We start from the raw sequence: 24,764 nt of genomic DNA, 5'->3' as shown, positions 1-24,764 counted from the left end.
CGCTCCGCAATCAAGCATCGGAGCTCTGACGCTTGGACCACCGAAACCCTGGCTTGGCGCAAAATGAACTTTTTCGAGTGGACCAAGAAATTTCTGGTCTCATTTCACAGCAACAACCACAGTAACCTCAATTCAGTGGCGATTGGGTTCTGTTACACTTTCAAGATGGCGCAATCAAAGGCCACAAAAAAGTTCGAGAAGAACAAGCTGAAGGATGTTCTGAAGAAGCGAAAAGACAGCGCTAAGATCAAGCAGAGGGTGCACATGCGAGACAAGAGGAGGGAGAAACGAGCCCAAGATAATGCACCTGCAGAGCCTTTGGAAGGACAAGAAACTCGAAAGCCTAAGACCAATGGGGCCAAGGACGACGGCTTTGCAGATATGTCCATGGACCAATTTTTCCAGGGCGGTTTTGACGTACCCGAGATGAAAGCACCAAGCGCAACGAAGCCAAAGACCGGAAAGCGAAAGCGCACACCCGTCGAAGAGAACGGTGTTGAAGGTTCTGATGCGGATTCGGACGACGCAGCCCCCGAATCAGACGCTCAAGATTCAGACGAGGACTCCGGCGATGACGAAGAAGCACACAAGCAACAACTCGCTAGCCTTGCCGAGAAGGACCCCGAATTCTACAAATATCTTAAGGATAATGACGCTGAACTCCTTGACTTTGCCGAAGACGCCGATCTTGCTGAGGTGGATGCTCTGAGTGCGAGTGAGGACGAGACAACACCAAGGAAAAAACAAAAATCGGGCAAGAAATCTCAAGACGATAGCGATGACGAAGAGGGACAGAACGAAGTCACCAAAAAGCTGGTTGGGAAATGGACGTCGTCAATGGAGAGCGCAAACTCTCTGCGGGCGATGAAAGAGGTTGTGTTAGCTTTCCGTGCTGCTGCTCATCTGAACGAGGAGAGCAGCAAAGCATACAAATACTCGGTCTCCGATCCTGATGGTATGTTGAGTCCAAGCAGTTCGTTACATACATATTAACGTACAACAGTGTACCACGAGCTCCTCGTCACCACTCTGGACCTAGTACCAAGGGTATTGCAGCATCATCTGCCTATCAAGGAATCTGCTGGCGGCAAAGTGTAAGCCCAATTCTCAATATAACCCACAACATCACCGTACTGACCATTCCAGTCGTATTTCCACCGACTCCAAGAAGTTCCGCACACTCACGCCGCTCCTCAAATCGCATGGTGTCTCCGTCCTCCATCTTCTGGAAAACCTATCTGATGATTCTACCCTACGTAAAACACTAGACTCTCTGCTAGCTCTGCTCCCATACATGCTCTCTTTCAAGAAAGTTGTCAAGGAAGTCACTAAAATTGTCTCTTCGGTCTGGTCGGACAACTCGAACAGCGAAGTGACCAGGATCTCTGCGTTCCTAGTCCTTCGACGTCTTGTGGTTATTAGCGACTCGAGCATCAAAGAAGCCACCCTAAAGGAGATCTACCAAGGCCTTATCAAGAGCTCACGAAACACCACAATACACAATATCCAAGGCATCAACTTGATGAAGAACACTGCTTCCGAGCTTTGGGGCATTGATGGCAATGTTGGCTACACAACAGGTTTCACTTTCATCCGACAACTTGCTATTCATTTGCGCTCGAGCATTACAAACAAGACGAAGGACTCGTACAAGACTGTCTACAACTGGCAGTACATCCACTCCTTGGACTTCTGGTCGAGAGTGGTATCGTCGCATTGCGAGTCGCTCCGGGAAGCAGAGGCAGGAAAGCCTTCTGCTCTTCGCCCACTGATATATCCCATTGTTCAAGTCACTCTTGGAGCTATGCGATTAATTCCTACTGCACAGTACTTCCCGCTCCGATTTCAACTTATTCGGGCGCTGCTGAGGATTTCATCCGCTACATCCACTTACATTCCGCTCGCGCCAGCCATCGTCGAGGTTCTAAACACTGCCGAGATGAAGAAGCCACCGAAGCCAAGCACCTTGAAGGCTCTTGATTTCAACACGACGATAAGAGCCACCAAGGCATATATTGGTACGCGAGTATATCAAGATGGAGTCGGCGAGCAAATAGCAGAATTGTTGTCCGAGTTCTTCGTCTTGTGGACGAAGAGCATTGCGTTCCCAGAACTGGGATTGCCGGTCATTGTCATCCTAAAGAGATGGGTAAAGACTATGTCTAAGAAGGGTGCCGGCAATCGAAATGCGAAGATCAACTCATTGATCGCATTGGTCATTCAGAAGCTTGAAGCCAACTCGAAGTGGATCGAGGAGAAGCGGGCCAAGATAGACTTTGCACCCAATGATCGTGCCAGCGTTGACGGTTTCCTGAAGGATGTCGAGTGGGAGAAGAGTCCTCTTGGTGCCTATGTGGCCGGTCAAAGGAAGACAAGGGAGCAAAAGGCCAAGATGCTCGAAGAGGCCAGGAAGGTGGAGGATCAAAAGCGCAAGGAGGCCGAGGACGCTGAAAAGGCTGACGGTCTGGCTGGGGAGTTCGACGATGCTTCGGATGACGAAGACGCGGACGACGACGAAGAGATGGAACTGGATGATGAGGAGGAAGATGATGAGTAGATATCCATACCTGATCGATGTTACTAAACAATTGAGTAGTTCTACATTTTTTGAAACTTTCGCAATGTCGCTGCTTTCATCTTCTCCGGAAAGGTCATCCCAACCTCTAACCCATATTTTTTTCCGATCAATTGAATTTCGAGTAATGTTCATTCGTTGAACCCCACATCTAGCTCGCTCAATGAAGATTAGTCACTAAGCTGGAGCAAACAGTCCAAATGCAATCTTCATTTCAAAATGTCTGCATCACGCAAAGGGGAAAAAATTGCATACGGGCAGCTACATGCGCCGTCACATACCCTAGATGGACTATGTCTCGATTCCGGCCAGATGACCAAAGATTACGACCTCGAACATTGAACGTGTATTGCCCATTCTAGACCCACCAGACCTCAGCTGACTATGGTACATTGTGGCCCGAGGTCGAATGCAGTAATCCGCCCTTGAAACCTCAACACCAAAGGTCCACGTTTCCCTGCAGCATCGTGAAAACCCTTTTTCGGAGCGTGCAATGCACATGGCGGAGTAATAATGCGGTTTCTAACGCTACATACGAGCTTAGTTGTACGCTACTGCAGCATTTCTCCAAGGCGGCTCGGCGTCGAATAGCCCAGCGGTCGGGATTCCCGGCTTTGCAGCGCATCCATTTGTGGAGAGGGGAAAAAGAAAGAGCTAGAGCTAGGGGTTTCGTGTGGTGGGTGGTGGAGGTCTCGGTGGTTTGTGGGTACCCCAACCTCGCCCCTCCATCGTAACATTTCTCCCAGGTATTAATGCCCCGCGGACGGCCTCGAGGGGTCCATTGCATATGATCCACGGACTTTTCTTCTTCGTCTTCTGATTTCAATTTTTTTCCTCCTCCTTTTATACCCAAATATACGCAAGACGTGGGAGCTCTGAAGCATACCTCCCATCTTCTTTTTCAAAGCTATCTTTCCCGTCATTTGAGACAGCGAGCCTTACAGTTCTCTTTTACTAAAGAAGCTCGACACCATGAGCGCAACAACTACCACACAAGTCAAGCCTTCCAAGGCAAACATCGGCGTCTACACAAACCCAGCCCACGACCTTTGGGTTGCGGAGGCCGAGCCATCACTCGAGGAGGTCAATAAGGGAGGCGACCTCAAGGAGGGCGAAGTTCTCCTCAATGTCAAGTCTACTGGAATCTGCGGTTCTGATATTCACTTCTGGCATGCTGTATGTTCATCCTATTCTCCCAGCATAAGACGGTCCTTCGAGATACGACCTATCCCCATAACCAACAGCTGTTTTTCCCGAACGAACGAGAAGGCTGACACTCAGATTCCCAGGGCTGCATTGGTCCCATGATTGTCGAAGACACCCACATCCTGGGCCACGAATCTGCCGGCATAGTCCTCGCGACGCACCCCTCCGTAAAGCACCTCAAAGCGGGCGACCGCGTCGCCATCGAGCCCAACATCCCGTGCTTCGCCTGCGAGCCCTGCCTGACGGGCCGCTACAACGGCTGCGAGTCGGTCGAGTTCCTCTCCACGCCTCCTGTCCACGGCCTCCTCCGCCGCTACCTCAAGCACCCGGCCCTGTGGTGCCACAAGCTGCCCGATAACCTCACATACGAAGACGGCTCGCTCCTCGAACCCCTCTCCGTTGCGCTCGCCGGTATCGAGCGCGCAGGCGTCAAGCTCGGCGACCCGGCTATCGTCTGCGGCGCTGGTCCCATCGGCCTCATCACACTGCTTTGCGTCCGCGCTGCTGGCGCCGCTCCCATCGTCATCACCGATATCGATGAGGGCCGCTTGAAGTTCGCGAAGGAGCTCGTCCCGGGTGTCCTGACCCACAAGGTCGAGTTCAGCCACTCCCCTGAGGACTTCCGCAGCAAGGTCCTCGAGCTGACAGAGGGTGTCGAGCCCGCTGTCGCGCTTGAGTGCACTGGTGTCGAGTCCAGCATTGCGGGCGCCATCCAGGCTGTCAAGTTTGGCGGCAAGGTGTTCGTCATTGGTGTCGGAAAGAACGAGATCAAGATTCCCTTCATGCGATTGAGCACCAGGGAGGTGGATCTCCAGTTCCAGTACAGGTACTGCAATACTTGGCCCAAGGCGATCAGGTTGGTCAAGAGCGGAGTTATCGATCTGAAGAAGTTGGTCACACATAGGTTCAAGTTGGAGGATGCGGTTGAGGCGTTCAAGACGGCTAGTGACCCGAAGACGGGTGCTATCAAGGTGCAGATTCAAAGCTTGGAAGATTAGATGATTTGCAGGGATAGGTGTTTCTTTTGAAAAGTTTATGGGTCAGGAGCGGTTGAGGTTCATGAGTTGACGTAACATATATAAATGGATTGGAGCATGCATAAAGTCGGCGCAGCGTGGATGATATGTCCACAGTTGAGAGTCTCAAATATCAAAGAATATGAACACAACATTTCAATAATATCAATGGAACAACTTTCAGTAAAATCGAACTTTGTTAATTTATACTGTTTCCAAGTAAATGGACACTCCCTTGCAGGCTTTACTATTTCCGGCCAATGCTTTTATTTTCGTAAATTCATTTCCATCATATCCTACACCTTAACTTTCAAGACACTTATGACTTGTAGACGTGGATGACGTGTGCGTTCATGAAGGCAAGGAGACCAGTGGTGCCCCATTCACCTCCAATACCAGACTCCTTGTGGCCACCGAAGATGGCTTGGGGAGTAGGCTTCTCGTAGCTGTTAACGAAGATGGATCCAGCCTCCATCCTCTTAGCGACCTTCTTAGCGGCCTCGACGTCCTTGCCCCAAACGCAGCCTCCAAGGCCGGTGTTGGTGTTGTTGGCACGGGCGATGACCTCGTCGATGTCGGACCATGGCTGGGTAGGCACGATGGGACCGAAAGGCTCCTCGGTGATGATCATGGAGTCGTTAGGTGGGTTATCGATGATGGTAGGCTGGATGAAGAATCCCTTGGAGGCAGCAACGTCGGGCTCACCAACGGCAAACTTGTAGCCCTTGGCCTTGCTGTCGGCGAAGAAACCCTTAACCTTCTCGTACTGCATGCTGTTCTGGATGGGTCCGAGGAGGTTGTCACCGTCGTCTGGGTTGCCGACCTTGATCGTCTTGGTGAAATTGACCATCTCCTCAAGGAACTCCTTGTAGATCGACTCGTGGATGTAGATGCGCTTGGTGGCTACGCAGACTTGGCCAGAGTTCTGGAAGGCACCCATGACGACCTCGGGGGCAACCTTCTTGATATCGACGTCGGGGAGGATGATGGATGCATCGTTACCGCCACTGGGATGGATGTTAATATTGGCATAGTCTTTGACTACAAAAAAAAGTTTAACTTACAGCTCCAAGGTGACACGCTTGAGAGTCTTTGCGCTAGCCTCCATAACCTTCTTTCCGGTAGCAATGGAACCGGTGAAAGAAATCTTAGCAACGTCGGGGTGGGTGGTCAAAAGAGCACCGAGCTCGTTGTTTCCACCAACAGCCTGGAGAACACCTGGAGGGAAGACCTGTTGAGCCAGCTCGACAAGCTTGAGACCAGTGTAGGGGGTGAAAGGTCTATGGAAATCAGGAGAGTGCTTTTGTTCGGGGGTACAGGCGATACTCACGAGGGCTTGATGATCATGGTGTTACCAGTGAGCAATGCTGGTGCGATCTTGCCAATGGAAAGGATCAAGGGGAAGTTCCATGGGATGATACCTGGCCGGTGTTAGGTCTTGTCCCGTTCGAAAAGATATTGGATTTTACACGTACCTCCACAGACACCAAGGGGAGTGTACTCAGTATAGATGGTCTTCTCTTCATCCTCAACCGTCTCATCGGGGATTTTGAGCTGGGCTGTTGTTGATTAGTGAGTAGCTCAGGTGAGCAGGGAATGGTTTGGGTCTTTACAGTGATATCCAATGAAGGGAACGACACCTCCAACCTCAACGGCAGCGAATTTCCTCTACAAAACGGAATTAGCCAAATAGGTATATAAGAGAGCCCACATTGACACATACTGGTTTACCGGTCTCTTTGCAGAGGAGGTTGATGAAGTCCTCCTGGTGCTGGCTGAAGAGCTCAATGTACTTGCCCAATAGCTCTCTCCTCTTCTCGAGAGGGGTATCTCTCCATGATGGGAAGGCCTTCTTGGCTGCTGCGACCGCGTCGTTGAGATCCTGCTCAGAGGCAATGGGAACCTCCCAGTTCTCCGCGCCAGTAGCGGGGTTAACGTTGCGGTGGATCTCCTTGCTGCCACGCTGCTCGGCGTTGACGATGTTGTAGAACTTGTCGAACTGAATGGGAGACATGATGATTGCAGAAGATTTTGAATGAATTGGAATGATAGAGACTTTCAGATCGAGATTCAAGATCAGGATGAGCGGGCATTGTCACTTTTTAAGGACATTGCCAAACTAGCATAAGAGCTATGGTGGAGCCCATGGAATGTGATACCCGCACGTCCATAGTCGGTGGTGGCCGGTGGAGAGAAGTTAGTCGAAACTCGGTTTAGGACGGATTGTAGCGGTGGGATCCTCGGCAGTGTCATGAATCTTGAGTGGTGAATTGGCGACAAGTGCAAGATGTAGCAGGAGGCAATCCAAGGAAGATTCGAGGCTCTTTGCGGGGCTGTTGATGGCAAAGGGGCTGTGACGGGTGGGTGTAGCTCGTCGTAGTGTAGTGTACTGTACTGATGTGTATGGAGCTAGAGCCAGGCACCCAGGGTTGCTAGGGAGGGGACATGGGAGAAATGTAAGGGAAGTGCGGGGCCTTTGGCGACGCTGAGGGGCAATTCGTCACTGTAGTCGCCAACTCTTCCGACACCAACTCCCGCCTCCAACATTTCATACTCGTACAAGACTTGCTGCCGTTTGCTGATTCTTTCCTGCTGACCAGAGACCAATCATTACTTCTCGATCTGAATGCATATCCGATCTAGATCCATCTCTGAATAAGCCCTTGTCTCTCTGGGGGCTTCGTCTTGATACACTTCACATGCCGTAATAGGCATTATCGCAATCCATACCCGCCACAGGCCGAAATGGTAAGCTGTTTTGACTCGTCCGGCACGATTCGGCCACATACCTGAGACTTGCCTCATCTGACCTCAAGATCATCCATGTAACATTGCAATTATGTGAAGCGGTGAAGTTGTTTGAAAAACAACGAGCACCACTTCTTTTCGGCCCTTTCCGGGATCATGTCCGAAGAGCATCGGACCTCTACCTCAAAGGGAGCTCGATGCCACGTTCCTAACAACAAAAAAGTGCTACACTAGCAAAAAGGGTCTCTCTAGGGGACGGGAGCTGGAACGCCTGAACGAAGCAAAGTATCCACCTGTAAGGCCAGGGTAGACGGCTAGTCTGTTTAACTACTGAGTAGAATGCCAATTACAATGTCCAACATACAACCAATCTTGCCGCCTATGTCTACTCATCGATCTTGATATACATCGTTGTAAGAACCAGACGGAATTCGACTACATTTCGCGGTACTTCAATTACATATGCCGATGATGCATGACTTAGCCCATACATGCATATTCATGAACCTTAGGGCGGCCTATCATTATCATCATAATCACTAACATCGCCAGTCCATTACTATTGTAGATGTGGTGCTGACGTTCATGTCTGCTTGATGACGGTCTATGTTTTCAGCAGCCAATATCAAGGAGACTTTTTGATACTGGGCAATCCTGCAGACAGGTTCATATTTGGAATACTAAACATCTCCAGGAATGGCAAACACCGTGGTTCAGGGAGCCATCGATTCTATTGCAAGAGTTCCATTAGACCAAGCCAGCTGACGAGTACTTTGCCACATCTAAAGATCACTAAATTAGTTTCCGGTTTATGGAGTCCCTCAAAGCATTTTCGTGGGTCGGATACATCCTATTCCCGGCGACAACAAAGAAGCTTCCGCAACGATTCATCAGAGTACAATCCCCAAAAGGTATTGATACTGACACTTAACCAAGTGCTTGAATTTCGAGTACCTTCATAAGAGCATCTGAAATCGAAAATAAAAGCTCGACAGTGTGGAGATTCTGGTCTTGCCTTGTTAGCAGAAATTCTGCTCGGTGTTTGTCCAAGAGCCCAAGAACCAAATGATTACTCAAACACATGAATAGATCTAACCTCGGGATACAGGTTCGTCAGCAACAATCGTTTTCGAAAAACTTGTTCTTGTACGCGGTTCTCCTGTGCTGCTAATGAGAGCAATTGTTCAACAGATGTCATTCCATACACCCAGCCAGGCATAAAGGATTGTGCTCACTTTGACTAGCACCGAGCATGCCAGAGTATTCCGACTTATGTCTATGTAGCTGCTGACCTTACGAGGACGAATTACCAGAGCATAACTTCTCTCGTTGAACAATGTCAAGCTATGATGGGAGATTAGCCTCTGAGAATGTGACCGCCGCCCCCGGGCTTTGGCACGCGGGTCTTCCATCTACAACACCTGGTCACATCGCTAAAGTATATTATCCAGCACGGCGTGCTAACAATAGCCAACAACCCAACTTTAAACATAGTCCCCATGCGCTCGATTTCAGGCTTTCGGGACCTTCGGAAGGAAATTCACCTAATGGCTTGTATATTGCACATCGAACGAACCGGGCAAGTGAGAAGTTGTTGCGCGCTGCAGCTGGGGGAAAAGAGTTAGTGAAGGTCGTCGAGCCTAATATATCCATTGATGAATGATACGAACCTCTGGAACTCCCAATCGCCACAACGGGCAAGCCTGAATCTTTAACTGGGGAGCTCTAATCACCCGTCCGTCCTCGCTAAAGCACCAACAAGCTTTCCGCACATCGTCAATCAACCGGTCGCTGGCCGTTGCGCCTCCAAGACCTCGACAGGTCTTTCAATCTATTATATACAATTTGTCGCCAGATTCGAGCGCTCGTCTTTACCATCACGCTACGCCGTCAATTGCCAATGTGCTATTTTTGGGCCGATCATCTCTCCATCTTGACGACTTGCCCCAGGTTTTCGTCCTGGCGATGAAGCCACAGCGTTCTAGAGCGGAGACGTCCTCTCGCCACCTTGCCATATCGTCACGGCGCCGCCGCGTTTGCAATGCACCGCAATTTCGACGGCAGATCCTCTAGTCTCCATCCGTGTCTGTCTCGAATATCCTCTGAGGATCTGTGCTGGGTTCATCACCACTTCGGCATGTTTGTGCCAGCACAAGTCGAACCTTTTGGCTACAATGCTGCCGAGAAGAAATGAAAGAGATGTGCTATTTTTTGTCCGAATACTCGAATCGACCAATAGTTTGGTCATACGAAACGGGCCGGGGCACCGTCCTGGTAAGTTTTTGCGAATTTCAAGATGTCGTGAACCACTATACACAAGTACGAGGACCTAGGATCTTTGCACAGGTGTTTGTGACTGCGGGTGATTAGGAGCTTCAAGGTATAAAGTAATGGCGTCGCTCCCTTCCTTTCTTGTATAACTATCATCGTTCATCTCCAAGATATCATTGCCACCACACGGATAGCATATAATCCATATAAAATTTTCTCCACCCACTCTGATCATTGTTCTTTGGTAGCGAACGCCCAGAAACCATATCTCTAAACTCCAATCAAGATGAAGTACACACTCTCTTCCATCGTCCTCGCGGCCGTTGCTCTCGCCAGCCCAGTCCCAGAAGCCGTTGCCGTCGCACCAGGCTCCTTCAGAATCAACAACGTCGTCTCCGGCGGATCAGGATGCCCCCAGGGCTCCATCGACATTGACTGGACCAACAGCCAGATTCTCCCCATCTGTAAGTTACCTGCCCGACTCCCCAAACATCGTTCAAAACTGACGTCTCCACCCCCAACCCAGACTTCAGCAAAGAATTCACCGCCTCCGTCGGCCCCTACGTCCAGCCCGACCAGTCCCGCAAGAACTGCCAGATCAACATCGACCTCCGCTTCAGCTCAGGCTACCAATACGCCGTCTACAGCGCCGACTACGCCGGCTGGGGCGACCTCGACGCAGGCGTCAAGGGCCTCGTGAAGGCGACTTACTACTTCTCCGGCGAGCAGTCACAGGTAAGAAATCACCTCCCTCCCCTCCCCTCTCCCCCTCCCTTACATTCCCTCCAAAAATCGAATCCAACCCCGAGAAACGAATGAAACGACATCTAACGGTTGTAGCAACAGATCTCCACCTCGTCAACCATCCAAGGCCCCTTCTCCGGCCGCTACACAAAGCACGACGAAATCCCCCTTAGCGTCTGGTCTCCGTGCGGCAACCAGGCGCTGCTCAACGTCAACGCTGAGGTCGCGCTCACCCCGCTCGGGGGCTCCGCGTCCGGTACCCTCGCCGCGACTAAGGAGAGCTCCAGGTTCACGCACTCTTTGTACATCAAGTGGAGGCAGTGCTAGATAATTTTCGCTTGAAGCTGGTGGGAAGAAAAAGGTTTGGGGGAATTGGTGTATGTAGGTTGTTGTTGCTGTTCAATACCCGGTTTGGTTGGAAAGCGATTGGTTGGTGGCCAGTGTTTATAGGGTATTTTTTCCGTCGTAGGGAAAAGGGAGGGGGGAGAAAATGTGTTTTTAAGAAGAATTAGATCTTTTGTATTTCAAGTCCATGGTTGATTGACTGCTTCGGATTGTGACTCGGGATGATTCCGAGGCCTTGTGATATCAACTGTGCTTTTGATATTTCCAATGTCACAGAGATAAAATTGACAAAAGCTACACATCTCCATTCTTGTCGTTTGAGAAAATTCTATTACTGAATTCGACAGCTATCAGATAGACAAGACACGACGTTGGACGTGAAATTGTTGTGATAAAATGTTTATATTGCTCCTATATTCGCGACCAAGAATCCCACAAACCAGGTACGCCGAAACGGAAGGCTGTACTCAACAATCAAACCAAATGCAGGGGCGGTCAGGGATGGGAACTACGGAAGAGCTCCACAATAAACATACATGGGGAAAAGAGATTATGTTCCCGGGTTCTATTTTCAGTATCGTATATATTGGATTGGCTCGCTGCACCGTTGGAATTGGGCCCTGAAATGCAGTGTGCAACAGACGGAACCTTCGCAATGTGGGGGGAGAAAGATAAAAACACATAGTATGCGTACATTGCGTGCATGCCATTCACCTGCACGATCGACGTTCAATGCAATCCGGTTAAACGCTCTGCTCGACTGCACTGTCGTTATCTTGCTCGGTGGCAGCAGCGTACGACGGCGGTGCGAGTTCCTCTGCGGCTTCCCCATCTGCGTGCTCGACCCATACTTTGTTGAGCTCGTCGTCGATCTCCTGCCTTCGCTGTTTCCATTCCTCGACCTTGGAGAGGCGCTCGCGGAGCTCGTGGAGTTCTTTCTCCACGGAGGATTTCTCGCTCTCGGTGCCGATGCGTTGGATTTCCCATTCGTCGCCGTTGTCGCCCATGCCTAGGGTGAGGGTGTAGGTGTGGTAGCGCTTGAGAGAAGCACGGGTTGAGATTGTTATGAGTGCTGTTCGGGGCATGAATTAGATATCTTGTCGAAATTTTGTTGAAGGTCAACACTTACTGATTCCCTTTGCCTTCGCGCGTTCGTACAGAAGGCCTTCGACATCGCTGCTCACGGCACTGGTGCCCTCGTCGATGAAAGCATATCGCGGCTCGTGGTACAAAAGTCTAGCTATACCCATTCGCTGCTTCTCGCCTCCGCTGAAGACATCTTTCCATACTTTCTTCGTGTCCCAGCCGCCTTCTCGGTCGGGGAGATAGCCCAGCTTGGCCTCTTCGAGGACCTGGCTTAGCTCGATGTCGCGCCGTCCAGCGTCCTTCATGTCGATCTCGGTGTGTGGGTAGATAACTTGGTCACGGAGGGTTCCGGTTGAAAGGTAGGGGCGTTGGGGGAGGAACATGATTCCGTCGGTGCCTGCTGCGCGTGGGCGACTGACAAGGCCACGATATGTTGGCCAGAGACCAGCAACGACGCGTGAGACGGCAGACTTGCCGACGCCATTGGGACCAGTAATCAGGAGGTGCTCTCCAGAATGTACAATGAAGGAGAGAGACTCGAGGAGCTCGTCACCACCCATAGGGTACAAGCCTGGCGCGACGATTGGGACGTGCTCGAGACGTACGCCATCGAAACCTTTGTGTACTGTTCCCTGCACATCACATACTGAGTACAGTTCTGGGCGCGTACCTGGGGGTGGGTGATAGGCATCAGCGTGGACTCGGTGCAGCGTGCTGATGAGAGTATACACGCGCGAGGTGTAGCCTGCGAGTTCTGAAAGATCCTTGATGGAGTACATCATTCGGCCACCGGCATCGGCAAGAGACAGCATAAGACGCTTGTTGGTGATGAAGTCCTTCATGCGGTTGCGCTCCCGATTATGACGTTCGTCACCAGGCAATTCTGGTGCGGCACGTAGTCCGCCCCATGCTGGTAGAAAGACTGGGAGCGACGTGATAAGATAGCCGAAGGCCGACCAGGAGTACTTCAAGACAAAGTCTTCCAGCATGTTGTATCGAATCTTCAGACTGTAGATGCCTTCCATCCAATGCTTTAGATCCTTGAATCCTCGTTCGAGGAAATGCTTCTCCATCTGATCACCACCGTAGAATGCAACTTCTTCCGCATTTGCAATGAGACGAGAGTGCAGCGCACGGAAATCTCCTTCTCTTCTGCCTTCCACAGCCTTCAACTTTCCGAACGGAGGCGATAGTCTCCGAAGCACGGTCGCGGTCAAGAAGTAGTTTCCAAGAAGGCCAGTCAGAGCCAATGGTCCCAGAGATTTAACGAGCTGATAATTGAACACGCAAATATCGACGAAAGGTTTTCCTAAGGAGGAGTATAGCGAAGCAGCCGAGGCACAGAATAGCGTCAAGTCCTGTGTGATGAATTGATCCGCACCCTGTCCCACTCCACCATCGAGATTCGCCAACTTGTAGTAGTTGAGGTGGTCGTTTAGGTATAGATCGTGGATGTACCGCGTGAGGCGGGTTCGGAACGCTATCGAAACCTTCGACTGGAGGAACTTGATCATAGCATTCGTGTATGATGAGAATGTGCCGACTCCTAGCCATTTCACAATGCCCCAGAGGAAGGCCTTGCCATTACCGGCCACCAGATCCCTCACGATCTCTCCATCTAGTCGCGCGACGACTAACGAAAGATAGGTTCGCAGCATGAGAAACACACTGTGACTGAGCAAGAGACCCGTCTCCTTGCTGTTCCATCTCGGTATCATGATATTGAGAAGACTGAGGAACTGGTGGAGGAACGCAAGATTCAGACCGGGCTTTGTCTGCGGCGGAGGAGCGTGCGGGTTGCCTGCATCGGCCATGCGGGCAGCGCGAGGCGGCTGTAGAAAGAGACGGCGATGCGCATCGAAAGTCGTCTGCTTGGTAGGGTGGATAACGACTTTTGAGGTTGAGTCCCGGTTTGGCACGTATATCGTCCGCGAGCCATCCTTCCCTCTGAGGCCCGAATTCCTCCTTAGAAGTCTTTTTCCCGTCTCCTTCTCAGCGCGCCGTTTCTTGAACCACCTTTGCCCGCCATAGCCGGTGCCGATTATGGTGAACAGGAGTGTTATTGTGGATAGTAGCTTCGTGAGCTTGGAGGCATTGGAGACGCGGGATCGCAGGGACGCGGCATAGTGGTTGTAGAGCGCTTGGAGAGGGTCATCAGGTTTTCGTAATGTCGATTGTGCTGCCATTCTGAGCCATGAGAGTCCCGTTGACGAGCGGCAGCATGTCTTGGGGCGTGTGGGATTGTGTACGTGTGAAGTATGGGGATGGTGGATGACATGTGCAATCCGGGGGAGCTGGGGTATTTGCGAGCCGAGGCATGTGAATGCCCGCTCCCTCGTGACGCAACGCGCTCTCGCCCAATGCGGAAATGGAAATTGAACGAGCATCGCTATCATAAGGTCAAGCATTGTTTGCCGCCGTACACAACACAATGCAATAATAATTGTTTGAGACCTGCATTGATTCATATGAGTTAAAAACTTTCCACTTGAACAGTAGAATTATAATCAAATCAGATATAAATACCGTCTTTTGCAACAGCTTCAATGTGTCCAGCACTAGACCTTTTGATAAGGGAGTTGAATAAATCTACAAGAAGTTAATTGCTAATCAATGTTCCATACAACAGTCAGATGTTCGTGTAATCATTGATACAGCCCAAATAAAATTATCTACAGGTTGGTATATCACGAAAGTGGAGCAATTTCGAGGGAAGCAAGTCACTGCATACTAAGATTCCAGTATGGCTATGTCTTAACGACATGTGAATATGTGACTTGATGGAGATACAACCTCCAGGATCAAGTATCAATGCTGCCTTAAGAGTCGTTTAGCGACAGGGATCATTCCAAAATCGAGACATTTTCAAATAATAGCTTGCAGTTCACGTCCTTTGGTGTCTACCGCAGGGTAGCCATAGGAGATCAGTATTTGGACTGACTACCACGTAGAATCAGACAACTCGATTTATACAACCTTGAGAGATAGAGACTGGCTACAGTGAGCCAAAGTCTTACACTATATCTGCAGGCTGTACTTTTAAGACAACTGCTGGCAATGGAATTCCAAAAGAGTGGTGAGAAATCGAGCTTTAATCAAAGTATATACATGTGTGTTTCTAACTGCAGCTTATAGAATCTTAAGACACATGATTTCAATCTTTTAATAGATAGAAGCTTACTCGATTAAAAATTCCCTACACATTTCTCTGCTCTGCCTAACAATTTATAGTTCCTAGCAAACCCAAGCTGCCCTTATACCTCCAAGTCCTCCCACAAACTTTCACCCAAAACGATACCACAGCCATCCAACGCTCAATCCAGACGAGTACCAAAATCCCTTAACTATCCAAAACCCATCAAAAACCAAACGCACATACTCGTCCATATGAATATACAGCATCAAAACAGTTATGCTCCCATTCCCACCACTCCCCCACAACAATCAGGCAAAAGATCAGCAAGCGCATTGGCACCACCACCGCCCGCCCGCCCGCCGCCGCCCACCCAGCGGATGCACTGGCGCCCCCAATCAACAAAGATCGTCACTTTCGCCCTCCTCACTCGGTCGGCGGCGCGGCGGCGGGCAGGTGCGGCCCCACGATGTTCTTTTCGAGAGAGATCAGCGAGTTGCAGTAGTTTAACCTAGGTAGGAAGCGTAGCTAATTACTGGTCAAGTGCAATTGGTGTTATTATTTGGTTTCCCTCCCCTCCCCTCCCTCCCCCCAGTCGAAGTCCAGTCCAGCCCTGCATGAACGTCATCCGCCCCAGCGCACCCCTCCCCATTTCAGCCCTACGAAGCTCCCACCTCCCAACCACTGGTAATTGATAACCTCGAGTCTTGACGTCGTCCTTTATACTTGTACACGTCAAAAACGACACCCATATCCAACAACATCACCAATCAGAAACCCCACCATTTCGATTTCGTATCCGAATCCAAAGAAAAACAAAAGGAAAGAAAGAGTCAGGGCCAATTAGCCAAGTGCAAAAAAGCAAACAGGAAAAAAACAAACAAACAATATCTCCACACACCACAAAACGCCTTGACAGCGCTCTCTCCGCTACTCATGCAAATCCGCATCCCGAGAACTCTACTCTTCTCCTTCTCACCCAGGAAGACCGCTACCGCTACCACCATCACCAACAGCATTGTCCGTCACACCCGCCCCCGCCCATTCGCACAAGTCCACGACGTCTTCCTCGAAGTCCAATCCCCCGCACCGCCACATAAAAACAACAACGACAACAACTTCGGTCTCAGGACAGACGAGGTCGAAGACCAAGACGAACAGTACCGCCAACAGCTCGAGCGAGAGCGCGAACTATCAGAATACAAAACCATGGAGCGAAATGGTGAGTACCTAACCCTAACCCCCTCCCCGCGCCCCGGTTTCCGTACGCATGCACATGCATATCCAGTCTTGTTTGTTCGTTCGTTCGTTCGTTCACATCAAATCCTCACCATCTCATAACACACAACTCCCATGTATCTCTCTTCCTCTAAACAACCCATCTAACAAACCCTCCCCTGTAGTACTCAACCGCCCCCTCCAACTCCACTCCACCCGCCCCCTAACCGGGTACCTGCGAACCGGCTACTGCGAATCGCCCCCCGCGACGGACGCAGGCAACCACAGCGTCGCGGCCGAGCTGTCCGACAGCTTCCTCGACTTCTCGGCGGCCCGGGGCAACGACCTCAGGGCCGCGGGCGTCACGGCGGGGTGTCGGTGGTGTCTCTGCGTCGCGCGGTGGAAGGAGGCGTTTGATGCGGCGATGAGGGGGGAGGCGGGCGGGGTGGAGGGAGGGGTGGTGCCGAGGGTGTGGTTGGAGAGGACGAATGTGAGGGCGTTGGAGGGGGTGAGGTTGGAGGATCTGAGGAGGTTTGCTGTGGATGGGGATGCTGTTGCGGGTGGGGAGGGTGGTGGTGGTGGTGGTGGTAAGAAGGGGGAGGGGAAGTGAATGGTCGAAAGAATGAGTGAGTGAGTGGTTGTTGTTGGTATGTTTGGTAAATATATTGGTAGGTCGTGTATCACGGTCAAAGTTATGTCATCCCAACTTCGTTCCTTGCAATCATCGATACGGTCACATGGCATGGATCAATTGAGTCAAAGTAGAAAATCCTGATTTTATTTATCCTTATCGGTATGCTTTCATGTCGGGTCTTTTTCGTCGAGAACAGCAGGGGAGAATTAGCCCTGCGTCTCAAGACTCGCAGAGCTTCTTCGCTTCCGAGCGAGAGCTCTGCTGTATGTATTCATGGGGGAATATGGGGGAATATGGGGGAATAGTAGGTGGGAAAGAAAAAACTCCAAATCCTTGATGCAACCTTGTTTCCCCGATATTGTTATGCAGAAGATCGAATGAAAAAACACGCAAGAAAGAATCAATGAACCTGATCCGAGATGCAAACAGAGCAAATCACCTCACGAAGAGGGATAGAAGCAGGCTCGAAGCCTTGCAGTCAAAGCAAAAAGGGAAAGAAAAGGTAGGAATCCTCCAGCGCCTGATGTTTTTGTGGACCTCCAACCTCTGGACCATCAAGGTCACACCGTCATATTTTTCAACGTCGTCAGCAGTCCATTCTTCATTCAGAGTCACCGGCTGAGACCAGCGCCGGTCTTGATCTCGCGCTTCATCTCTTCCAGCTTCTTATGCATCCTCATCAGTTCGTTTCGCTGGGACTCGGTGGGAGGCGAAGTGGCGTCTGCTAGCTGCCAGTACAGCTCTTCATATCGCTTGTAGTACTTTTGGAACTTTTGGCTGAGCTCGACGGTCTGTCGGAAGCTCAGGCTTGGAAGGGTGGGTGAGGTGCCGGACGAGGACGAATCGCCAGGGGAGATTTGGCTGTTGTGCCCTTGGTACCGCGAAGCAAGGCCGGTGTCGATGTTCGTGAACTTGCGGATCTTGTTCGTCGGCGTGTTCGAGGTGGATGAATCGTCGCTCTTGCGCTTGAGTGAGCTGGTGGAGGAGGGTGTATTGCCACTCAGGCGGCCACTGGTGCTCGACGGGGTCTGGGAGGGTGTAGGGCGATCGGTGCGGGCCGACTTGACGGAGAGATTGTGGTTGTGAATGTCGCTGTCGATGTCATTCGCCTTACGCTTGAGGGTACGATCGGAATTGCCAGAGGAAGGCTTCGCAGGGGAGGGAGCGGCAGAGAGTTTCTTGTGGACCGGATGGCTGTCCTCGAAGTCGCTGGCGTTGACGGGAGGAGAGGCCGAGAGTGGCGACGGGTTCTTTGGCTTGGTGTTGACGGCAGGCTTGGGCGGCGGCCTGTAGTTGCGTTCCCGTTGGGAAAGGTCCCTGGCAGAAGCTTGAGGTCGAACGCGAGGCGAAGCGCCCTCGCCAGCAGGCGCAGGCTTCTTGGTGCGAATCTTCGTGGCGTTCATGGTGGGTGTGTTGCGATTTGCAGGTGTAGCGGTCTTGGGTGTCGCGGTCTTGGAGGCTGCTGCGGTGGTTGTAGAAGGTTTTGTAGCCTTGGCCGTCTCTTTCTCTTTCACCGGCTCCTTGACCTTCTCTTTCGCCTTCACCTTCACTGCGGGTGCAGGAGCGGCAGCAACAGGCTTCTCCCTCACCACCTTCTTCGGCTTCACTTCAGGAGTATCCTTGCCCTCCTTCACCTTCTTCTCTGCATCTTTGTCTTCCGGCTTCTTCGCATTGGTCTTCTTGTCCGAGTTCTTGGTCATCTTGTGCACGGGAGTGGAGGGCTTTCGATCCTTCTGCTCGGGTGCTTTGAGGTTAAGTCGGGACAGGCACTTGCCCTGGCCCCGTTCTTGTACGGGCAGCAAGATCTGCCAGAGCTTGTCGTCCTTTGGTGTACGAAGTCGGTCGAACGACTTGATGGCGGACTCAATGGCCTTCTCTCGGTCGTCGGAATTCCTGTAGGTGAACTTCCAGGGATTCAGCTCGCACAATGACTTGTCAACGAGCTGCCACCTCTCTTTGTCATCCGGCATGGGCCTGGCAATCTTGGGCAGGACCTCTCGTATGTTAGCGACCGAAGTCCGACATGTCTCGGCGAGGTAGGTATCTTTGGAGGGTTGGACGGCGAGAAGGTGGATGAGAGGAGTGCGAAGTGCCCGCAGGACGAGGTGGTGATTGCCGGAAGGCTGCGAGGTCGGTGCCTTGGGCAAGGGCGAAGCGGCGGAGGAGGGTGTGAGGAGTTGCGACTTGTTGAGGCTCTTCGAGGGCAAACGACGATGGCCGGGGTTGCGTGAGGTTGCAGCATCACCAACAATAGTCCTAGTAGCGACTGTTAGTCCACCATACCCACCAAAGACAAGGACAAGATGATGCGTGAGGCATACTTGTTGGCTTCCTTGAGCTCGGCCATTGCCGCCATGCTGTTCTTCAGCTGCTCCAGAGCGGTGTCGACGCCTCCCATGACATCCTCGGCCTTCTGCACAGCGAGACTGTGGTTGATGAGTCCGGCGAATTCCAGGTCGTCATCGTTCTCGCTGCCGTCGGAACGGTATAACTCGTAGCGGTAGGCCTCGGGGGTGGAGTTCAATACGTGGGTTTTATCGCCGTACTTGAGTTGCTGGGTGCGGGTTAGCCAAGGTCCTACGCCATCCTCATTCCTCGAGCTCAACCACCGCCCTTTAGGAGCACCCGACGGAAGAGACTCGGGGTTAAGCAAAAACAAGTCGGCAGAAGACCTACAGGAGTTCGTCCGAATATTATTTGAGGAGTATTTCCCGAGTTGACGCTCTGCAGGAGCTCGTCGACCATGTCTTGGGTCATCTCGAGCTGCATGGCCTGGACGGGTGAGTGCTTAGCATCTTTCGATCCGATGTCGCCATCCGGAGCCCCATGAAGGGCAATGCCATGAGGAGGCATGGCAGCGGCCGCCATATAGTGTGATGATTCGGGCTCTGGCTGGCCTGTGTCGGATAGGAGGATAGAAAGGGGAGAGAATTGCGTGCGGTGTCAAGTCTCGCACCAGAGGACGGTCGTCAAGGGAAGCGATGCATGGAGAGCGCACCCAGGCACAGGGACGGTCGAGGTCAGCAGACGGATCGGGGGATGGGTGACTCGAGGAGGAGGTAGTGGTGGAGAGGTGCACTGCAGGCCTCTTGTTGAGTGTGAGTATGAGGTAGTTGAGGTAGTTGAGGTAGAGGGAGGTAGAGAGAGTGTGTATGAGAGTATGAGAGTATGAGTGAGGATCGAGGTGGTGAGGTGTTGAGGTGGTGAGAGGTAGAGAGGTCGGTAGGAGTGGTAGGATAGGGTAGGGTAGGTTAGGTAGAGTAGAGTAGGTATGTACGGTATGGTAAGAGGTGGACGGGGTGACGGGGTAGTGTGCTAGTAATAGTAGAGTGGTAGTAGTGCAGGTGCCAGTGCCAGTGCCAGTGCCAGTTGCAGGGAGTCGTCCGTCCACTAACGCTGGCCGCTTCTCTCGCTTTGGGGACTCGGAAGACCGTAAGACAGGTCAAGTCAGGACGGGACAGCTCAGGACAGGACAGGACATGACAGGACAGGACAGGACAGGAAAGGATAGGAGAGGACAAGAAAAGGACAAGAAGAAAGACAAGGTCCAAGGTCAGACTGTCATTACACCTGTGTAGTGGTGGATGTGGATGTGGATGTGGATGTGGATGAGGGAGTGGGAGAGTGGGAGAGTGGGTGAATGGGTGGGTGAGTGAATGGGTGAGTAAGTGACAGTGAATGAGTGTGAATGAGTGCACGGGTGTCGAAAGGTACCGTCATGAAACGATTGGCTGTCACGGGAAAAAGAATGAGGACTCAGTTCATTCTTCGCAAACAATGCGCCGGGGCGGAGGTAGGGCGTGTTTGTATTGACAATGGCAGTGACAATGACGACGATGGAAATAGAAAAAGAATATGAGGAGGTTGACAACAATTCATCCACCCTTCTTTGTTGCTGTTGTTGAATTGAACTGAATTGAATTGAATTGGTGAAGTGAATCGAAGGTGAATGGATGTTGGGCCGGAGAAGCCAGCCAGCCATCCAGCCCAGCATACCTTGTATCATTACTATTACCATACCATACTATTAAAGAGTTACTAATTATACGATACTATACCCTTTCCCTTCTTCCTTTCTCTTTCTTTACCCATTCACACCCATTCACCCTACGCTACCACAGTCACTACCGCAGTCACTACTTACTGTGTAGGTACGGTCACTGGGAATACACTACGAGCGTCTACCGGTACACACAGCACACCACCACTACAACCACACCCACACCAAGACATACACCTGACCTACTACACCTACAAGTATACACACCGTCTGGGTAACTTACTATTCCCACCTATTCCCACTCCCTCTACACTGAGTACACACTCCTCCACTTCCTCCGAAGGGCGGTATGGATGCGTGGATGCGTGGATGCGTGGATGGTTGGATGACCCCCGGCCCGGGTAGGGCGGTCGAGGCAAACACCCTGATTAACTCCTCCTCGTATGTCCATCGTCATCATCATCATCTTCGTCACCACCACCACCACCACCACCACCACCACTACTACCACCACCCATTACCACCGTCGTCACCGCCCCAGATTGGGAAGAGCAGAACCACTCAAGCAGACTCATTCAAAATTGGGGCAAATTAATTTAACAGAGGAGAGGCAGAGGTGGTGTGGTGTACTGTGTAGTAGAGTGGGTGTAGGGTAGGGTAGGGTAGAACGGGATCACCGCCAACCTGGCACCTGATGAGCCTCGAAGCCTCGTTCTGGACTTGGGGGGAGGGAGAGAGGGAGGGAGAGAGGGAGGGATGGAGGAGGCCGAGTCACACCTACAACTTCCCAATCCCAGTAGTCAGTCCTCAAGTCCCAAGTCCGAGTCCGAGTCCAACTCCAACTCCACGGCGCAACAGCGATAACTAGGCAGAGATACCTTTGAGCGAGCGAGTAATAATACTCGTCCATAGTGCTAGCAACAACGGGCCGCGTCCAAAAGGTGTAGTGACTGTGGACTGTGGACTGCGAGTATGTGCCTCGTGCTACCTGAATAATCTACGACGAGGCCATTTCGATACCATCTCATCCTATCCCATCCAGTTCATGTAACCGGTGCCGGTCCCAATTCAGAACATTCCATGCCCAGATGGGCGTTCGACATGTAATGATAATAATACTTGACGTACGACCTGTCCACCTACACAGTAGGTGCAGTAATACCTACAGAGTACCTAGGTATCTCCTCATTGGGGTACTTATCTACTACCCACCTCTCTGCTCGTATCATCATGCTTATTGCCATTATCTTCAATCATTGAGTTACTTGATTGTTGTCACCACTAACCAAGATGGAGATAGAGGTGGGCGAGTGACCTGTTTAATTATATTCTTTTCTTTCTTTCTTTCTTTCTTCTTCTTCACGACCTTTTGATAGATTGATTGGATGAATGATGGATGGACGGCTAGCCAGCTTGGCATTGGCTGGCCGGGGCTGACTGTCCTCCTCCCTCCATCTCATCACTGCCCTTCCTCTTCAAACATCCCCCCAATCCTCAATCCTCCCTCAAACGATCCTTACCCAGCAGCAGGATGACTGCATCGCCAGATGTTCAGATTCCCAGCCCTTTTGCTTGCTGCTGGCACCGCTCATCCCTTTCTGGCGGTCAACACGCCATCTCTCCACTGCCTCGCGGTACGGGACGGGGGTCGCTGACCGACGCTCGTGCTGCGACAATGCAGTTGGTAGGGCAAGGTAGGGTAGGGCAGGGTAGGTACTTGTAGGACATTATTGGCCCTCTTTTGACTCGATCTGGACTTTCGGAACCGAGCCAACGAGCGGGCGAACGAATGAATGGAGCGAATGACTTTGAATTGACTTGAATTGAATCGAATTCAGTGGATTACTGAATAATGAATGACTGACCAGTAATTGATTTGCCCTACCCACACGGTACACCGGATTCCAGCGTTTCGCCCGTCGCAGAACCGCAGCACGAGTGCCATTTACCAGATCCAGATCCAGATCCAGCTTCAGCTCCAGTTCCAGTTTCCAGTTCCTCCCCCCAAAAAGTCCTGAGTCCTGACCTATCCCGGGCTATGGCGGTGCTAAGCTCAGGGCTCTCCGCGCTCTGGCTCGTGGCAAATGCACAAGGGAAGACGACAGACGCAGACGCAGACGCAGACGCCAACGAACGCCGGCGACGCCAACGCCAACGCCAACGCTGGCTTCACCAAAACGAAACCCCTCTGGCGAATGGCTCCGCGTTTAAAAAACAACGGCGGTAGCACTTGGAGGGGGCAGGACGGGAAGTGGAATAATACACCACAAACTGGGTCCTTCCCTTCCCTTCCCGACCCTGGCAACTCTGGCCGGATCCGCTAGGGTACCTGTTTCGAAAGTGGGCATCGTTCCTGTCCTGTGTTGATTTTGTTTGAGCCGAGAACCGCAGAGAGATTTGGGAAGTTTTGGGATTGCGATGGATCATGGTTCATGGATGCCGGAGAGCATCACCCGCCCCGCCATACCACTTCATCGCATCGCATATAACAACGTCCCATCCAATTTATTCAATTCCTCAATCGTTGCAGGGCTTGCTTGCCTGCCTGCCTGCCCTTCAGGTCAGGTACCGCCCTTTGCATTTCATCTTTTTGCCTCGCCCCGGAATTCGCATTGCCTCGTCTTGCCCCACCAATCACGTATGAATCATCCGTCCCCGATCGCACCGAGCAAGCAAGCGTGCGTGCGTGCGTGCGCGCGAGAGAGGGCGGGAAGGACAGGCCAGCACACCAAATGGATGAAGTGTCAGTGTCAAAGTACCGCCTCGTAGGAGCCAGCCAGACCAGACCAGAGTAACTACTTCTCCGTCTCCGGAACATACGTTGGGAGTATCTAGTCGGGGCTAAGCACAACACAGCACAACACAATAGAACAGCACATAGGCACACATCACACGCGCACACGCAAACCCACATCTCTCACACATACTTACCATAGGATTCACAGAGTACAGATGACATATTCCCTCAGTCCATGTACTTTCTCACAGTCAACGTCCCCTCGCAGGGCTGGATTGTGACGTGCGGTAGTTAGTTAATGGCCTTGATGACTGATAATCCGTACCGTGTAACCACCGTGTAAGAAGACGCTTTAAGACTCTACGCACGCACCACTCAACGACTCACCACCTCCGAACCCTTTCTTTTCTCTCCAAGGCAGCGAGTCCTCCCTCGCCTCGCCCCATAGCAAGACAACACAGAAAAGCGGCCTCCTCCATTCCCCTTCCCGTGTCTGTCATCCGAGATGGCGGGTCTCCGGCAGTAGGCACAGGTTTTACTACCGTCCATACATACATCTTTTATTTTGCTCGGTTTTACGGAGAAAAAACTACCTATTCCCAAGGGAGGGGGGTGGGGTTTGGCTGGCACTGGTGACTGGGTCTGGGTCTGGGTCTGGTTGAACTCGACGGCGGCGGAGGCGGCGCGACGGGCGAGCTCGTGGCTGGTGGGTAGGATGCATGGGTGCGTTGCGTTGGGTCTTGATTGCTCTCATGCCTGTAGTTTGTACGGAGTAGTCTGTCTATGTGATGTGATATAAATTCGTTTGTCTGCATTGTTTCTTTTGAGAAGGAGAGGGTATGATAGTTTGCCTTCTTCCTCATCAGGTACCATTGCAGCCCCGTGAAACATGATGCCTGCGCGCGGTGGTATTACATCAGCCGTCCCTCTCCAAACCAAACGTTCCGATGTGTTTGACGATGTCTGTATCAACGAAGAAACCTAGTATATGGTATCGACCAAAGGTTTGGAATAATCAATTCATGCAGACCATTGAATACTCCAACACTCA

At 51.6% G+C, this 24,764-nt stretch overlaps 9 protein-coding genes across 9 annotated transcripts; 6 read left to right on the top strand and 3 right to left on the bottom strand.

Annotated features, from left to right (window-relative positions):
• Window positions 1–114: 114 nt before the first annotated feature.
• Window positions 115–2,681, top strand: BU24DRAFT_367900 (Noc2-domain-containing protein). Its single transcript, XM_033524355.1, has 3 exons — window positions 115–955; window positions 1,004–1,094; window positions 1,147–2,681. Exons 1-3 carry the CDS (start codon window positions 166–168, stop codon window positions 2,555–2,557), a joined length of 2,292 nt encoding a protein of 763 aa, XP_033386123.1. The 5' UTR covers window positions 115–165; the 3' UTR covers window positions 2,558–2,681.
• Window positions 2,682–3,455: 774 nt separating this feature from the next.
• On the top strand, window positions 3,456–4,809 carry BU24DRAFT_158836 (GroES-like protein). The gene is made up of 2 exons (XM_033521353.1): window positions 3,456–3,751; window positions 3,865–4,809. The coding sequence occupies exons 1-2, from the start codon at window positions 3,548–3,550 to the stop codon at window positions 4,777–4,779; spliced, it is 1,119 nt and encodes a 372-aa protein (XP_033386122.1). The 5' UTR covers window positions 3,456–3,547; the 3' UTR covers window positions 4,780–4,809.
• Window positions 4,810–5,003: 194 nt separating this feature from the next.
• Window positions 5,004–7,186, bottom strand: BU24DRAFT_389299 (aldehyde dehydrogenase). The gene is made up of 6 exons (XM_033525039.1): window positions 6,521–7,186; window positions 6,411–6,465; window positions 6,273–6,356; window positions 6,128–6,218; window positions 5,862–6,077; window positions 5,004–5,804 (listed from the first exon to the last, which is right to left on the bottom strand). The coding sequence occupies exons 1-6, from the start codon at window positions 6,809–6,811 to the stop codon at window positions 5,117–5,119; spliced, it is 1,425 nt and encodes a 474-aa protein (XP_033386121.1). The 5' UTR covers window positions 6,812–7,186; the 3' UTR covers window positions 5,004–5,116.
• Window positions 7,187–10,102: 2,916 nt separating this feature from the next.
• Window positions 10,103–10,887, top strand: BU24DRAFT_432390 (uncharacterized protein; the record flags this gene model as incomplete). Its single annotated transcript, XM_033529920.1, has 3 exons — window positions 10,103–10,280; window positions 10,343–10,551; window positions 10,663–10,887. The coding sequence occupies 3 exons, from the start codon at window positions 10,103–10,105 to the stop codon at window positions 10,885–10,887; spliced, it is 612 nt and encodes a 203-aa protein (XP_033386120.1).
• A 406-nt stretch (window positions 10,888–11,293) lies between these two features.
• On the bottom strand, window positions 11,294–14,272 carry BU24DRAFT_389295 (uncharacterized protein). The gene is made up of 2 exons (XM_033525038.1): window positions 12,035–14,272; window positions 11,294–11,977 (listed from the first exon to the last, which is right to left on the bottom strand). Exons 1-2 carry the CDS (start codon window positions 14,175–14,177, stop codon window positions 11,649–11,651), a joined length of 2,472 nt encoding a protein of 823 aa, XP_033386119.1. The 5' UTR covers window positions 14,178–14,272; the 3' UTR covers window positions 11,294–11,648.
• An 808-nt stretch (window positions 14,273–15,080) lies between these two features.
• BU24DRAFT_420832 (uncharacterized protein) lies at window positions 15,081–15,680 on the top strand (the record flags this gene model as incomplete). The annotated part of the gene is made up of 1 exon (XM_033527573.1): window positions 15,081–15,680. A coding segment is annotated over exon 1 (256 nt), but the record flags the coding sequence as incomplete, so codon positions are not given.
• A 588-nt stretch (window positions 15,681–16,268) lies between these two features.
• Window positions 16,269–17,048, top strand: BU24DRAFT_158776 (uncharacterized protein). The gene has a single exon (XM_033521352.1). The coding sequence runs from the start codon at window positions 16,395–16,397 to the stop codon at window positions 16,950–16,952; it is 558 nt and encodes a 185-aa protein (XP_033386117.1). The 5' UTR covers window positions 16,269–16,394; the 3' UTR covers window positions 16,953–17,048.
• Window positions 17,049–17,587: 539 nt separating this feature from the next.
• Window positions 17,588–19,844, bottom strand: BU24DRAFT_344488 (uncharacterized protein; the record flags this gene model as incomplete). Its single annotated transcript, XM_033523403.1, has 4 exons — window positions 17,588–18,427; window positions 18,551–19,232; window positions 19,298–19,530; window positions 19,653–19,844. The coding sequence occupies 4 exons, from the start codon at window positions 19,842–19,844 to the stop codon at window positions 17,588–17,590; spliced, it is 1,947 nt and encodes a 648-aa protein (XP_033386116.1).
• A 2,663-nt stretch (window positions 19,845–22,507) lies between these two features.
• BU24DRAFT_460780 (uncharacterized protein) lies at window positions 22,508–23,203 on the top strand (the record flags this gene model as incomplete). Its single annotated transcript, XM_033531841.1, has 2 exons — window positions 22,508–22,610; window positions 22,845–23,203. 2 exons carry the CDS (start codon window positions 22,508–22,510, stop codon window positions 23,201–23,203), a joined length of 462 nt encoding a protein of 153 aa, XP_033386115.1.
• Between the last annotated feature and the right edge of the window lie 1,561 nt (window positions 23,204–24,764).

Source organism: Aaosphaeria arxii (genome assembly GCF_010015735.1).
Source record: "Aaosphaeria arxii CBS 175.79 unplaced genomic scaffold BU24scaffold_3, whole genome shotgun sequence".
Classification (NCBI taxonomy): domain Eukaryota; kingdom Fungi; phylum Ascomycota; class Dothideomycetes; order Pleosporales; genus Aaosphaeria; species Aaosphaeria arxii.
The sequence above is the reverse complement of the archived record's forward strand: the minus strand, read 5'-3'. Positions and strand labels throughout refer to the sequence as shown.

Coding starts and splice junctions, on each gene's coding strand:
- BU24DRAFT_367900 (XM_033524355.1), top strand. CDS start 166: ATGGCGCAATCAAAGGCCACAAAAAAGTTCGAGAAGAACAAGCTGAAG. Junction 956..1,003: donor CTCGGTCTCCGATCCTGATG/GTATGTTGAGTC, acceptor AACGTACAACAG/TGTACCACGAGCTCCTCGTC. Junction 1,095..1,146: donor GAATCTGCTGGCGGCAAAGT/GTAAGCCCAATT, acceptor TGACCATTCCAG/TCGTATTTCCACCGACTCCA.
- BU24DRAFT_158836 (XM_033521353.1), top strand. CDS start 3,548: ATGAGCGCAACAACTACCACACAAGTCAAGCCTTCCAAGGCAAACATC. Junction 3,752..3,864: donor ATATTCACTTCTGGCATGCT/GTATGTTCATCC, acceptor TCAGATTCCCAG/GGCTGCATTGGTCCCATGAT.
- BU24DRAFT_389299 (XM_033525039.1), bottom strand. CDS start 6,811: ATGTCTCCCATTCAGTTCGACAAGTTCTACAACATCGTCAACGCCGAG. Junction 6,357..6,410: donor TCCCTTCATTGGATATCACT/GTAAAGACCCAA, acceptor AATCAACAACAG/CCCAGCTCAAAATCCCCGAT. Junction 6,219..6,272: donor TCCCCTTGGTGTCTGTGGAG/GTACGTGTAAAA, acceptor AACACCGGCCAG/GTATCATCCCATGGAACTTC.
- BU24DRAFT_389295 (XM_033525038.1), bottom strand. CDS start 14,177: ATGGCAGCACAATCGACATTACGAAAACCTGATGACCCTCTCCAAGCG. Junction 11,978..12,034: donor CGCGAAGGCAAAGGGAATCA/GTAAGTGTTGAC, acceptor TGCCCCGAACAG/CACTCATAACAATCTCAACC.
- BU24DRAFT_158776 (XM_033521352.1), top strand. CDS start 16,395: ATGCACATGCATATCCAGTCTTGTTTGTTCGTTCGTTCGTTCGTTCAC.